Source organism: Callorhinus ursinus, unplaced genomic scaffold (genome assembly GCF_003265705.2).
Source record: "Callorhinus ursinus isolate GAN/ISIS: 27379988/994484 unplaced genomic scaffold, GSC_fseal_2.0 scaffold8, whole genome shotgun sequence".
Classification (NCBI taxonomy): domain Eukaryota; kingdom Metazoa; phylum Chordata; class Mammalia; order Carnivora; family Otariidae; genus Callorhinus; species Callorhinus ursinus.
In genome coordinates this window covers 45737690-45752910 of record NW_027397070.1, presented here as the reverse complement: position 1 = coordinate 45752910, position 15221 = coordinate 45737690, and the positions used below count along the sequence as shown (strand labels likewise).

The window sequence follows — 15221 nt, the reverse complement described above, 5'->3', positions numbered from 1 at the left end:
CTTCCCTCTCGTGCTCTCTCTCATTCTCTCTCTCTCAAATAAATAAACAAAATCTTTAAAAAAAAAAAAAAGACCAAGGGAAAAGATGGTCATCCATAAGCCAAGGAGAGAGGCCTCAGAAGAACTCAATCCTGCCAAAACCTTGGTCTTGGACTTCTCGCCTCCACAATTACCAGAAAATAAATTTCTATTGTTTAAGCCACCTAGTCTGTGGAATTGATTATGGCAGCCCTAGCAAACTAACACATCCCATATAGCTATAAATGTGTGAAAATTAAATATTTAAGAAAATCACATAATCAATTATTTTTTAAAGCTTCTTGATATGGAAAGATTGGCATTTTATTTTTTCTATAAAAAAAGCTTATTCAAAAAGTTATTTGGAGCACCTGGGTGGCTCAGTCAGTTAAGTGTCTGCCTTCTGCTCAAGTCATGATCCCAGAGTCCCGGGATAGAGCCCCTGGGCAGGCTCCCTGCTCAATGAGGAGTCTGCTTCTCCCACTCCCTCTGCCCCTCCCCCCTTCATATTCCCTCTCTTGCTCACTCTGTCTCTCTCAAATAAATAAAATCTTAAAAAAAAGTTATTCACGTAATTATTGAGCATCTACTATATGGTAGGAACAGCTATAATCACTTATGATATAACAATGAATAATACAGATAAAAATTCCTGACATTGAGCTAATAATTTGCCAGATGATAAACAAAATAAATAAGTATATTAGATACTGACAAGTGTGAAGGAGAAAAAAAGCAGGTAAAAAGAATGAAATGTCAGGGGGCTGGGAGCAGTTGACATTCTGGATAGAGGGTGACTTCTAAGACTTAAAGGAAGTGAGGCAGCTAGCCATGAGGATCTGTGGAGGAAGAACATTTACAGGCAGAGGAACTTCAAGGACAAAGGCTTTGAGGCAGGACCACATCAGAAGTGTTCACAAAACACAAAAAGCTGGCTGAGAGAATGGGAGGAGAGTAATAGGAGATGAAATTAGAAAGATAATGGGTCTTGGGGATGTGTGAGAAAGGAGTTAAGATATTACCAGGGAATTTGGCCTAAGCAAAGAGAAGAATGGAACTGTTGCTATCTGAGAAAGACATACAAAAAGTTGGTTTGGCTGGGGCTGGAGAAGGATATCAATACTTAGATTTGGACATGTTAATTATGAGATGTGTATTAGACATCCAATGGAAATATCAGGCAACTGACCATGAATCTGGAGTTCAGAGGACATGCCGGTGTTAGAGGTACAAATGTGAGAACCATCAGCATATAGACGGTAAAGTCATGACCTGGACAAAATAATCCAGGGAGCAGGTGAAAATAGAAAAGAGAACAGATCCAAGAACTGGGTCCTGGGGTACTCTAACACTTAAAAGTCGGGGAAGACTGGGAAGGAGAAGTCTAAGAAATCAGGAGGGTACAGCATCCCAGAAATCAAATATTGAAATTGCTTCAAAGAGGAACAAAATCATCCATGTCAAAATATGCTGCTAAATCAACTAAGATGAGGATTGAGAAACAACCTCAGGAACTGGAGATAACAAATATATGCAACTCTTCCAAAGATAATATCGAACTTAATATGTAAAACTCCTTTTTTAAAAAAAATACAACTCCTTTTAAAAAAAATACACATGAAAATGGTGACGGAAGGCTAAAAAGATCTTACTTATTACTGTGTAAGGAAAGAAATTATGATATCAAAGTTAATGACAATGAGAATAATATTTTTAGAAAGAAAACTCTGGGAGCTCCTAGGTGGCTCAGTCAGTTAAGCATCTGACTGTTGGTTTTGTCATGATCTCGGGGTCGTGGGATCGAGCCCCGAGTGGGCTCAGTGCAGAGTCTGCTTGGGATTGTCTCTTTCCCTCTCCATCTGCCCCTCCCCTGGCTTGTGTGCTCGCACATGCACTCTCTCTAATAAATAAATAAAATCTTAAAAACAAAAAAAAAAGAAAACTCTGTTATTAGTATTGAAGGTCAACTGAAGAGCAGAAAGATAGGAGACAAAAAGATCAATTAGGAGGCTATCACAAAAGTCATAAGGTAGTGTCTTTCAAACTATGGGTGATATGAAATCAACTTAGTGGGTTATGACAAACAATTAAAAAAAATATATTGTCTCATTATCATTCCACCAAATCAGAGATCTTTAATGGTTCCTCTTTGCCTAGTGAAGACCAAATGCCTTAATGTTGCATTCAAAGTCATCTAAAAGCTGTGCCACCCTATTCACACCTGAACACATCATTCTTTTTTATGACTGTTTGCATTCATTAATGCAGTGCTTTTTTTCTTTGAGAACAGCCCCTTCCTCTAACAGGAAAATCCTATAAGAAACAAGATTAAGAATGTCAAGTTTAGGGGTGTCTGGGTGGCTCAGTAGGTTAAGCACCTGCCTTCAGTTCAGCTCACAATCCCAGGGTCCTGGAATCAAGCCCTGTGTCGGGCTCCCTGCTGAGCGGGGAATCTGCTTCTCCCTCTCCCTCTGCCACATGCCCCCCACTTGTGCACGCGCTCTCTCTCTCTCTCTCAAATAAATAAAATCTTAAAAAAAAAAGAATGTCAAGTTTAAATGTCATTTCTCCCTCAAAGACTTCTCTAGTCATCATCATAATTACATTTTTTTTAGGAACATGGCATTGGATTATAATAATAAATATCCACTTCATATAGTTATTATGAAGATTAAATGAGTTCATATATATAAGTGCTTTGAATAATGCCTGGTGGATATATGCTCAAGAAATACTAGTTATTATTACAGTTAGTGAGAAATATGTTCTATCACTTTCGATAATGAGCTCCTTGAGGGCAAGCACTGCATCTTACTACCATCTCTTCCAAATCTCCGTCCCCCTCCCAGGACCTTACTCAAAGTTGGCATTCAGTATCTATGTAGTCCCGGAGTGGAAATGTTTACTAACAGAGCTATGCATAAGATGACTCAATCTATTCCAGTTAGGTTTGTAAGAAGAAAAAAAAAAGAAAGAAAGAAATCTTTAAAAAATTTATACTGGAACCTATGCTATAAGGGTAAATTTTGTTTTACAAACCTAGTCCGCTTCGTGTGTGTATTTATTAGATATGTGTATTCATGTGAACATATGTACTGAGTCAGGAATTCATGTGTAGTCCTTACTGCGGAAAAGCGGTCAAAAGTGCTTGAAAAACACAATCGAAGGGAGAGAGAACGTGGGTCTAAATTAAAGCTGTAACTGCTGGAAATGGAAAAGCAACAAATTACTTGAGAGCTCTTTCCAAGAGGAGAGTTAACAAGACTTCGTGATGGACTTGGACGCAGGTCTCAGGGGAAGCAAAGGACAAAGAGGGGGCTAAACAATGGCTCACCGAGAGGTGCCTGGACCTCGAACCTTGGAGCCTCTGTGTGCTACCTTATATGGGGAAAAAGTACTTTGCAGATGTCATCAATAAGGATCTTAAGATAAGCACAGCATCCTTGATTATCCAGGTATCCCCTAAACGCAGTCACACATATCCTCATAAGAGGGAGGCAGAGAAAGATTTGACGCAGACAAAAGAGGAGAAGTCAATCTGACCACAGAGGCAGAGATTAGTGATGCCCTCACGAGCCAAGGAATATGGCAGCCATCAGAATCTAGAAGAGGCAAGGAACAGATTCTCCCCAAAAGCCTTCAGAGGCAGCGTGGCTCGGTCAAAACCTTGATTTTGATCCACTGAAACCAATTTTAGACTTCTATCCTCCAGAACTGTTCTTTTGTTGTTCCTGTTGTTTTTCAGAACTGTTGCTTTAAGCCACCAAGTTTCAGCAACCATAGGAAACTAGCAGGAGTCAGAGCCCTCGGCAACTGGGATGGTGGCAATGTCATTAACACAGATAAGGGGCACAAGAAACACAATGATGGTGAGGAATTAAAATTTAAATATAACAAGTATGAAACACAAGACAAATTTGAACAAAAAATATATAATTAAAAAATCTATTCTATTTAATTCTAACTCTATAAAAGCTTTAAAATGTCTTTAAAATGTTTAGATCTTGTGTTCTAATTTTCTTTGGATAACCAAATTTAAGACACATGGTTTATATATTCTCTCTGTTATCTGACAATTATGGTGGTTAAAACAGGTGCCAGCTTCTGGGATTACATAGTGTCTCTGGAATGTTTATTCCAATAACGAGAAAATCCAAGAACCATCTGTTACTGTGGATCACTTACTTAAGCCATTGAGGTTGGCAATTTTTTCAATGCAGTTTGTAGACAGTGAAAGCTTCCTTAAAAAGAACAAAGGAAAACTTGAATTAATACGAAACAATTTTAAATGGTGTAGCAGACAGATAGATAAATAAATAAATAAATAAATGGTGTATCAGAAATTATTCCTCTAGTGCCCAAACAAGATAATATTTAAGTCATGTTTTCTTTTTACACTGAATTCTTTTTTCCCTCTCAGACATGGCATGTATTCTTTCATTTTGAAATCCTCATACTTTTTTTCTGATTACAGAAGTTAATACATATTCATTGTACAAAATTAAAAAAAAACATTCTGAAGTAATTTGGTGTTTTCTATTAAACTTTTTAAATGCATGTGTTCTTTGGCCCAGTGATGCATTTCTAGGAATACATCCTACTGAAATACTAATACCAATGCCAACAGATATATAAGCTAGATTATTTAGAGTATTATGTAACAAAAAAAATGGGGAAAAATCTATAAACATCTAGCAACTGAGGGATAGATAATGGAAAAACTATGCTGTCACTAACACAAATTAAATTGGGCTCCAGATACCAGCTTGGGAAGATGTCCATGATGTGCAGTCAAGTTCAAAACCACCTAACAGAACAATACATCTTATAAGACCCCTTTTGATAAAAAAGCAGATATATGCACGTGCAAAGATATTTATTTGCTCATGTGTTAAATCATTCAGAAATGTATACTGAAGAAGTCATATGTAATCCTAACCACACAGATTCTCCCAGAGAGAACTACTTTTAATGGTTTGTATATATTTGTCTAGGTTTTTTCTACCCATAATTTAATTATATAAAAAAATTTTAGGGGTTTCTCATTTCTCAGTTGGTTGAGCATCTGACTGTTGATCTCAGCTCAGGTCTTGATCTCAGGGTCATGAGTTCAAGCCCCGCATTGGGCTCCACGCTGGGTGTGGAGCCTATTTACAAAAAAATATATATATATATTTTACAGGGAACACAACTACACATTCTTAGTCTTCCTTTCTTGACAAAATATTTAATATTTTAGAATATTTCATGCAAAAAAATAAAAGCTAATTTTGTTGAACACAATTTGTGCCCAGTATTCTTCCAAGTACTTTACATAAACTGTTTTAACCATCACAACAATCCTGTGAAATAAGTACTATTATTATCATCCATATTTTACAAATGAGTAAACTGAGGTACAAAGATGTTAAGCAATTTGCCTAATATTACACAGCCAGAAAGGGGCAGAGTCAAATTTAAAACCCCCCAAAAACTGACTCTAGAACATGTGATCTTATCCTTTCTGATATGACTTGAAGAAGAATTATTCATTTTTTTACAAAAGCAATTACTGTACAGTGTAAATTATTGGTCAAATTGTATATTTTCTAGTAATCCCCAACTCCTGACAACTACCAGTGAAAAATGGAGTGCCTTAAATCTGGGACTATGATTGGGGATGAATTCTTTAATTGTTGTTTAGGCAACCTGCCCAAAGAGATTGTCAGCAAAAATATGAACAGGGTGACTCTTTCCAAGCAGTTTCCAAGGTACTTTGGTACTAAGAACAATACCTTCTCAAATGTTTGCCTTTGAGAAGGCTTATGATAAAAAGATATTTGACCACTTTGAAACAGTGCTCTTTGAAATCATGCTTTTGAAGCAAAAAAAAAAAAAAAAAATCTAAGGTGGCGTTTTATATAATACACTGTGCTGTCATCATAAAGGACAAGTTGCATACAATAACTATGTTTGCTTTTCCCATTTCTCTAAGGGAAATGAAACATAGATATTAGTCTAATTCATGGGTTCACAAATTATGTGTCTAAGAGGTACTCAAGCTGCTTATGATAAATACAGATTCCTAGATTTCATCAGTAGATATTCTGTTTCTATAAATTTGGGGTGGGGCTTACCTCCTGCATAAGGAGATTCTTATGTAGGTAGTCAGTGCACTACACTTCAAAACACACAGGGTGGGGAAATCAAAAAGAACCCCAAGTGATTCTATAACATTCTACAGCTCTGAGAAGAGACACTTCAGCCTGAGAGCATGGTCACAAGGTGTCATGGTTTAACTGCCTCAAATTAGCCACAGAACCTTGCTAAAAAGTACGTAGAGTATGTAGAAAATAAGTTAAGAGGAATTAATAAAGATCTGATACTTAAAGTCATGGGAAAATAGAATTACAAAATAATAAGTATAATTTGATCCCAATTAGGAAAAGAAATTAGAAGGTTCTATATCAAAATGCTAACACTGATTCTCAAGAGGTGATACAATTTTGATTGATATTAATTCCTTTCCTTTGTGCTTTTTGTATTTTCTAGATGTTTTACAATGTATTTTTATAATTTGAAGAAAAAATTTAAAGCAGCATCTCTTAGGCTTCTGGTAAGCATAGTACTGACTGGCTAATTTTATAAGAGAAAGTATTAGATTTTATGACAGAATAATAGTCTTATTGTGTTATTTAGTTTCTCCCAAGAGACAAGGAAACTTCTATTTTCCAGGCACATTATACAGATTTTACTGTTAAAAAAAATACTATATTGTTCAGGGTTACTTTATTAGTAGTCCCATAAACCAATAATCTCTTATGTTTGGCCTTGCCAAAGGGGGAATTACATTAACCAAACAAACAAACAAAAAAGAAAAATGAAGATCACAGGAAACAAACACATTTTTTCTAGTTTGTGTATTTAGAAAAGAAAGGGAAAAAAGACAAGAGAACTTACTCGCAATTAGCAAGTGTGGACAAGGATGCATCCATCTTCTCTATAGGGGGAATCTGAGCATAAAGCTTTATCTCTTTGGCTTCGGATGGCTTTTGACTGGTTTTCTCTTCCTATGATAAAAATTAGTTTGGAAGAAAGTGAACCCTGATTGTAATACAGAACTAAAAAAGTCCAGAATATCCTAAGGCTTTTAATGTTTATTTCAAAACAATTATTAGAATTTCATAACTCTGTGCATTCTTTACAATTCACTTGCTGACATTTACTAACTGACCCTGATAACCAGGCTTCTACATGGCTGGTTCAGACAATTTATTGTTAGGTCCCAACCAAATGGAAAGGAGGAGGAAAGAAAATAACTTTTATTTCTGTAATATTTAAAATCCTTGGGATGCCAGGGTGGCTGAGAGTCAGTTAAGCATCCACCTCTGGCTCAGGTCATGATCCCAGGATCCTGGGACTGAGCCCTGCATCAGGTTCCTTGTTCAGCAGGGAGCCTGCTTCTCCCTCTGCCTGCCGCTCCCCCTGCGTGTACTCTCTCTCTCTGACAAATAAATAAATAAATAAATAAATAAATAAATAAATAAATAAATAAAATCTTTAAAAAAATAAAATAAAATCCTTTAAGAGTCTATCAATAAACAAAAACAAAAATACAACAACAATAACATTTTCTTAGGAAGAATTCTTTGTCCCTAAGAACCCTTTTCTTAAATATCAGATTTAGATCTCTAAGATCAACTATTTTGTCATCTCATCTTGCTTTTTCTTTTTTTTTTTTTTCAATTTTATTTATTCATTTGCCAGAGAGAGAGTACAAGCAGGGGGAATGGCAGGCAGAGGGAGAAGCAGGCTCCCCGCTGAGCAATGAGCCCCATGCGGGACTCAATCCCAGGATGCTAGGATGATGACCTAAGCCAAAGGCAGACGCTTAACCAACTGAGGCACCCAGACGTCCCTCCTCTTGCTTTTTCTATACACAGTTCAGTCTGAGATAGAACCCGAAAATGCCAAGAATTCTGGAAGATAACATCCTTACAACACAGCTGAGGTCAAAGCTATTTGCTCTACTATTACTTATATTCTATCTCAGATTTTCAGTACTATGTACACAATTTAAAATTTAATTACCAATATATGCTGCCTCGAAGTACCTCAATACTTAAAGTTAGTTCTCTCTCTCCAACAAAACAGGAAGCTCCTAAAGTGAAGGGCCCATTTCCTTTGCTTTCCTGTATTTTCTATAACATAGTGCACTATAAGACACACAGAGGCTTGTTTTTAAAAATCAAATCATAACATGTCAATACTAGAAAATACATAATTAAAAAAACAAAAAAAGAAAACACACAATAAGTTGAAAGAAAAATATCTAATACACATCCACTCAGTACTTATTTTTGTGTCATGCATTTGTAGGTTATGAGAGGGGAACTGATACATAGTAGATCCTCAATAAACGTTAGCTTAGTCAGTGAAAGAGTGAGCTTAATGTCTTCAAATAATCTTAAAAGTCAATGATTTATGGCCACAATATAATCTAGAAATAGAACCTAGAACCCAAAACAAAAAAGCAACCACTTATTATTGTAAGTAAATAAAGTCCTAAAATCTGATTCAAAGAAAATCTAATACTAACTTTATTCCATATTTACTTTTCTTCTTTAACAAAACAGATTTTTCATTAACCAAACAGAAATAAATTTTTTAAATGCAAAGTACAAAGAAGTTTATAAGCACTAAAACAAGAATTCAAATATTTCATTATCCTATCCACCCTGTTTTCCCTAGACACCAAGCCTCCTGAAAGACTTTTGATTCAAAGCTCAGCCTCAAAAGCAAAAGATACACTATTATACAAAAAACTATTGATAATATCCACAAAAAAGTTATCAATTGGCATAGAAATTGAGGCGCTATCTCTATACTCTATGGAAATTCTATTTATGATGCTGAATTACAACTGTTCAAACTTTATAGAATGTTTTATTCAAAATATTTATAGTTTATATTCATGTGTTTTATAATGTAGTTTCCTTTCTTATGTTAGTATATGCTATAGTATTTTCTTCCAGCTTTACTGACATGTAACATTGTGTAAGTTTAAGGTGATGATTTTATACATGTATATATTATAAAATGATTAACACAATAAGGTTAGCTAACACATCCATCACCTAATTTTTTTTTTTTTTTTTTTTTGGTGCTAAGAACTTTTAAGATCCACTCTCTTAGCAGCTTTCAAGTATATAATGCAATATTACTAACTATAGTCACCATGCTGTATATTAGATCCCCAGGACTTGGCTTATAACTGGGTGTTTGTACCCTTTGACCAACATCTCCCCATCTCCCCCACACCCCAGTCCCTGGCAATCACCATTCTACTCTTTGTTTCTGAGTTCAGCTTTTTTAGATTTCACATATGTGTGAGATCATAGAGTATGTGTCTTTCTCTGTCTGATTTCATTTAGCATAATGCATTCAAGGTCCATTCATTTTGTCAGAAATGGAAGGATTTCCTTTTTTTGTGGCTGAATAATATTCCACTCTGTATATATACAATTTTTTTATCCATTTACACACAAATGGACATGTAGGATATTCATACTAATATAATCCACTGATTTTAATCAGACTTTCCCAGTTTTACTAGTACTCATTTATACGAGTATGAATGTGTTTGTATGTGTGTATTAAGTGTATACAATCTTATCACCTATATAGGTTCATGTACCCAACACCACAGTCAAGACAGCTAAATAGTTCCAGTACCACAAAGATTCCTTGTATTGAATGGTCAGATCTAAAGAACTATCCAATAATTCTCCTTGTATGGTTTCTAAAAGAGATAAAAATTCATATACTCACCCATCTGGCTAGAGCTTCTTTGATTGTTGTTGCTTTTGCCTTAAAAAGAGAAGAAACAAGAGTGTCTTTATTGGTATGATTTGTTGATTCAATTTTCATGCAATGATTATTAGCCTTGGCATCTACCATTGAAAAGATTAACTTTTTTTCTTTGAGACTTTATATGCAAACCAAGTGTTTTAATTTCCTGAAATCAGGGTGATTTATTTAAATGCCTCTCAGAGAAATTAAGGAAATCGTGATGTAATGCCCATATACTTCACTCCCACTTGGTTTACAAAAAATATATAGCTTTCAACATTTGATATTAAAATAGATCTCATTTCATTGATTCTAAGATCTACATCTTTTACATTTTAACATCTTTGAAATTTGGATGCATTTTAAAACCAGGAATGATTTACAATTACAGTGGCCAGGTGGCAGTGGTGATGATCTAGAAAAATATTAACCATTTTATTTCATATATATATTCCTTTTTATGTTTGCAAAGAATGACATATGATAAAAATCTACATGCCTAAATACATTTAAAAGAACTCTGTCGTATATATACACCACATCTTCTTTATCCATTCATATGACCTCACTGATATGAGGAATTCTTAATCTCAGGAAACAAAGTGAGGGTTGCTGGAGTGGCGGGGGCTGGGAGGGATGGGGTGGCTGGGTGATAGACATTGGGGAGGGTATGTGCTACGGTGAGCGCTGTGAATTGTGCAAGACTGTTGAATCACAGATCTGTACTTCTGAAACAAATAATGCAACCTATGTTAAGAAAAAAGAAAAAAGAAGAAGATAGCAGGAGGGGAAGAATGAAGGGGAGTAAGTCATAGGGGGAGACGAACCATGAGAGACGATGGACTCTGAAAAGCAAACTGAGGGTTCTGCAGGGGAGGGGTTTGGGGGGATGGGTTAGCCCGGTGATGGGTATGAGGAGGGTGCGTTCTGCATGGAGCACTGGGTGTTATGCACAAACAATGAATCATGGAACACTACATCAAAAACTAATGATGTAATGTATGGTGATTAACATAACAATAAAAAATTAAAAATAAATTAAAAATAAAATTAACTTATGATCCAGTAAAAAAAAAAAGAACTCTGTCAATAGGTACAAAATAAAAATTCTTAAGTGATAAGAAATTACTTGTCATGGTTTAATTCCAACTTCCTATTTTTCTTTCTTAGAACATAAAATAATGTTGCACCTTATAATCAAAAGTATCTTAGATTCAATTTAATATGACACTTAAAACTTTAAATGTGAGAAGAGGAAGACATTCTTTGAATCACTGCTAGAGTTCATTTAAAAAAAAAAAATCCTAAACAATACCAAAAGGAAAAGTTTAAAAATACAGTTGACCCTCCAACAAGACAGGCATTAGGGACACAAACCTCCCCACCCCCACCCCCTGCAATACAGTCAAAAATCTGAGTATAACTTCTTACTCACCAAAAACTTTACTAATAGCCTACTATTGACCTGAAGCCTTACCAATAACATAAACATTTGATTAATACATATTTTGCATGTTATATGCATTATATACTATATTCTTACAATAAAGTAAACTAGAGAAAAGAAAATATTAAGAAAATCATAAGAGGGGTGCCTCGGTGGTTCAGTAGGTTAAGTGTCCAACTCTTAGTTTTGGCTCAGGTCATGATCTCAGGGTTGTGAGATCAAGCCCCATATTGGGCTCAGTGTGGAGTCTGCTCAAGATTCTCCCTCCCTCTCAGCCACTCCCCTCTGGCTCACATGCTCTCTCTCTCTCTCTCTCTCTAAAATAAATTTAAAAAAAAGAAAAAAATCATAAGAGAAAATACATTTACAGTATTGCAGTGTATTTTTTTTAAGATTTTATTTATTTATGGGGCACCTGGGTGGCTCAGTTTTTAAGTGTCTGCCTTCGGCTCAGGTCATGATCCCGGGGTCCTGGGATAGAGCCTCACATGAGGCTCTCTGCTCAGCGGGGAGCCTGCTTCTCCCTCTCCCACTTCCCCTGCTTGTGTTCCCTCTCTCGCTGTGTCTCCCTCTGTCAAATAAATAAATAAAATCTTAAAAAAAAAGATTTTATTTACTTGAGAGAGAGAGTACAGGCAGGTGGGGGCAGCAGCTTACCTTCTTCTCCTTCATCTCTAAGCCTAGATAATTTTACAAGTAAATTCTGCCAAGTTTTCAAGGAACAGATATTCCCTGTTAGACAAGTTATTTCAGAAACCAGAAAAGGAGGGAAAGCTGCCAATTTATTTTATGAGGCTAGAATAACCTTGATGTCATAAAGAGATAAGAGGCCCTCTTTACTTCTCAACACAGATTTGAAAATCCTAGGTACAACATTAGATCTCCAAAGCCAATGGTGAAAAATAATTGTGATCAAGAATGGCTGATCCCAGGAGCATAAGGATTGTTTAACAAACAAAAACCTATAAATGTAAATCATCTATTAATGGATTAAAGAGGGGGAAATCACATTTATTTCAGTAAAGTGAAGAAAAAGTACTTAATAAAATAGTTCTACATCTGGGGTACCTGGATGGCTCTGTGGGTTAAGCATCTGCCTTTAGCTCAGGTCATGATCCTGGGACCCTGGGATCAAGCCTTCCCTCTCCCACAGCCTGCTTCTCCCTCTCCCTCTGTCTGCCACTCCCCCTGCTTGTGCGCTCTCTCTCACTCTGTTAAATAAATAAATAAAATCTTAAAAAAATATGTAAAGTTCTACACCTACTATTAAAAGCTCTCAACTAAGAGCTACAGGGAAATTCCCTACTTGATAAAAGCTACATATCAAAAAGCTATAGCAAACATCATACTTAATGAAGAAATTCATTCATTTCAGCAAATGTTCATTAAGTGTCTTCTATGTACCAAACACACTTTTACATGCTTGGGATATACCAATTAACAAAACAAAGATCTCCGCCTTCGTGTAACTTATATCTACTGGCCAGAGACAGATGGTAAATAATATATTTAACAAATAAATAAATTATATAGTATTATTAGAAGGTGACAATTACTAAGGAAAAAGAAAATACAAAAACAAAAACGTTGAATTTGGTAAGAGGTATCAGGATGTGTGTTTATGTGTGTAGACTATGTTTATTTTAAATAAGGTGGTCAAGAAGAGCCAAATTGGGAAGATAACACTAGAAGTATTCTCTTTAAGATCCCAAATATATCAAAGATCCTTATTATCATTGCTACTGTTTAACATGGTACAAGAGATCTTTATCAATGTTATAATAAAAGAAAATACAAATTGCAATGATTAAAAGGAAGAAATAAAACTCACTATGCTCACATGACCATCTACATAGAAAACACAATAGAATAAACTGACAAATAGAACAAATGGAATTCAGCAAGTGAAGAACACTGTTGAGAGAGTTGACAAAAAAGTTGGGAGAAGGTATTTTCAACATAAAACCAACAAAAGACTAATAGAGAATATAGAAGGAACTCCTAAAATTCAAAAAACAAAAACATCGAAAAAATTAGCAAAAAATATAAACAGAATTCACAGAAACTGAAATCCAAATGACTAACAATATCATGAGGTATTGAACTCGCTGAAAATCAGAGAAATGCAGAGTAAAACAATGGAATACTAAAATACATCCTCAGATTGGCAAAAGTTAGAAATTTGGTGAGAATGTAGAACTCTCATACATTACTTGAAGGAAGTAAAAACTAGCAGAGCCAGGGGTGCCTGGCTGGCTCAGTCAGCAGAGCATGCAACTCTTGATCTCAGGATGGTGAGTTCAAGACCCATGTTGGGGGTAAAGCTTACTTAAAATCAAAACAAAACAAACTAGCAGAGTCATTCTGGAAAGCAGTCTGAGAGTGCCTAAGGAAATTAAGTATGCATAGGCCCTATGACTCTGAAATCCCACCTCTGCATAGATTTCCCAGAAAAATCCCTGTATGGGTCCATGAAAAGATATATATAATACTTTCAAATTGGAAGCATTCTAGCTGTCTACAAGTTGGTTTATGAGGTTACTGGTTCCCCTAGAGATAGCAGGAGTCAAAAACTGAAATGCCTTGGGGCGCCTGGGTGGCTCAGTCCTTAAGCTCTGCCTTCGGCTCAGGTCATGATCCCAGGGTCCTGGGATCGAGCCCAACGTCGGGCTCCCTGCTCCGCGGGAAGCCTGCTTCTCCCTCTCCCACTCCCCCTACTTGTGTTCCCTCTCTCGCTGTGCTTTCTCTTCAAATAAATAAATAAAATCTTTAAACAAAACAAAACTGAAATGCCTAAACGACCTCTTTAATGGGTAAAGCTGGCCATATAAAGAGGATAACCTCTATTCTGTCATTAGAAAACAGCAGGCATGTGGGACTTGGGACAAGATTTCTTCAAATATTAAAACTCCATTATTGAAAATAACACCCTTATTTTATGTACCATTAAGAATGAAAAGATGCGGGGCGCCTGGGTGGCTCAGTTGGTTAAGCCACTGCCTTCGGCTCAGGTCATGATCCTGGAGTCCCGGGATCGAGTCCCACATCGGGCTCCCTGCTCAGCAGCGAGTCTGCTTCTCCCTCTGACCTTCTCCCCTCTCATGCTGTTTCTCTCTCTCTCTCTCTCTCTCTCAAATAAATAAATAAAACCTTTAAAAAAAAAAGAATGAAAAGATGCTGCCAATTATATGACACCATCATATTTCAGTAATACAAAAATGGGGCAAAAATGTGTCCAGTTGTGAAATATGGTATTTCTCATTTTTCAGAGAGGCCATAAATCTGGGTTTTGATGTGAAATACAAAATACAATCATTTAAAGACAATGAAAGCTAAGGGTTTTTTTTTAAATAAAGATTTTATTTATTTATTTATTTATTTATTTGAGAGGGAGAGAGAGCAAGAGCACAAGAGCAGGAGGAGGGAGAAGCAGACCCCCGCTGCGCAGGGAGCCAGACACTGGACTTGATCCTAGGATGCTGGGATAAAGACCTGAGCTGAAAGCAGACGCTTAACTGACCCACCCAGGCGCCCCAGAGGCTAATGTTTAGTTAATTAAAAAACTATGTTGGCCTGATTTCTCGAGGGCTCTGGAACTACCAGTTTCCAGCCTTAGCTAGCTTCATCTAATTACTGGTTCTGATTCGCTATTTGAAGATTTTCAGTAATTCTCATGGATCATGCTTTCAGAATCATTTAGGGCTGATTATTTTGTCACCTGCATATAAACCTAGGTTACAGAACTTTTTACTTTCTTTGGCAGTGGTTTTCAGATAAATGCCTGTGGAATAAAGTAAAAAAAGTGTGGGGGGAAACTTTTAAAAGAGTGGTATTTATGGGGCACCTGGGTGGCTCAGTTGGTTAAGCGACTGCCTTCAGCTCTGGTCATCCTGGAGTCTCAGGATCGAGTCCTGCATTAGTTCTC

At 36.2% G+C, this 15221-nt stretch overlaps 1 protein-coding gene across 2 annotated transcripts in view; it reads right to left on the bottom strand.

The window, feature by feature from the left end:
* The window catches only part of DNAL1 (dynein axonemal light chain 1), a 39439-nt gene that overhangs the window by 22993 nt on the left and 1225 nt on the right, over positions 1–15221 (bottom strand). For both annotated transcript variants that reach the window (XM_025869697.2, XM_073895532.1), the window contains exons 2-4: positions 9829–9867; positions 6958–7067; positions 4204–4259 (exon numbers count right to left, since the gene is read on the bottom strand). In XM_025869697.2, the coding sequence (XP_025725482.1) occupies positions 4204–4259; positions 6958–7067; positions 9829–9867 (205 nt within the window). The remainder of the gene's footprint in view (positions 1–4203; positions 4260–6957; positions 7068–9828; positions 9868–15221) is intronic.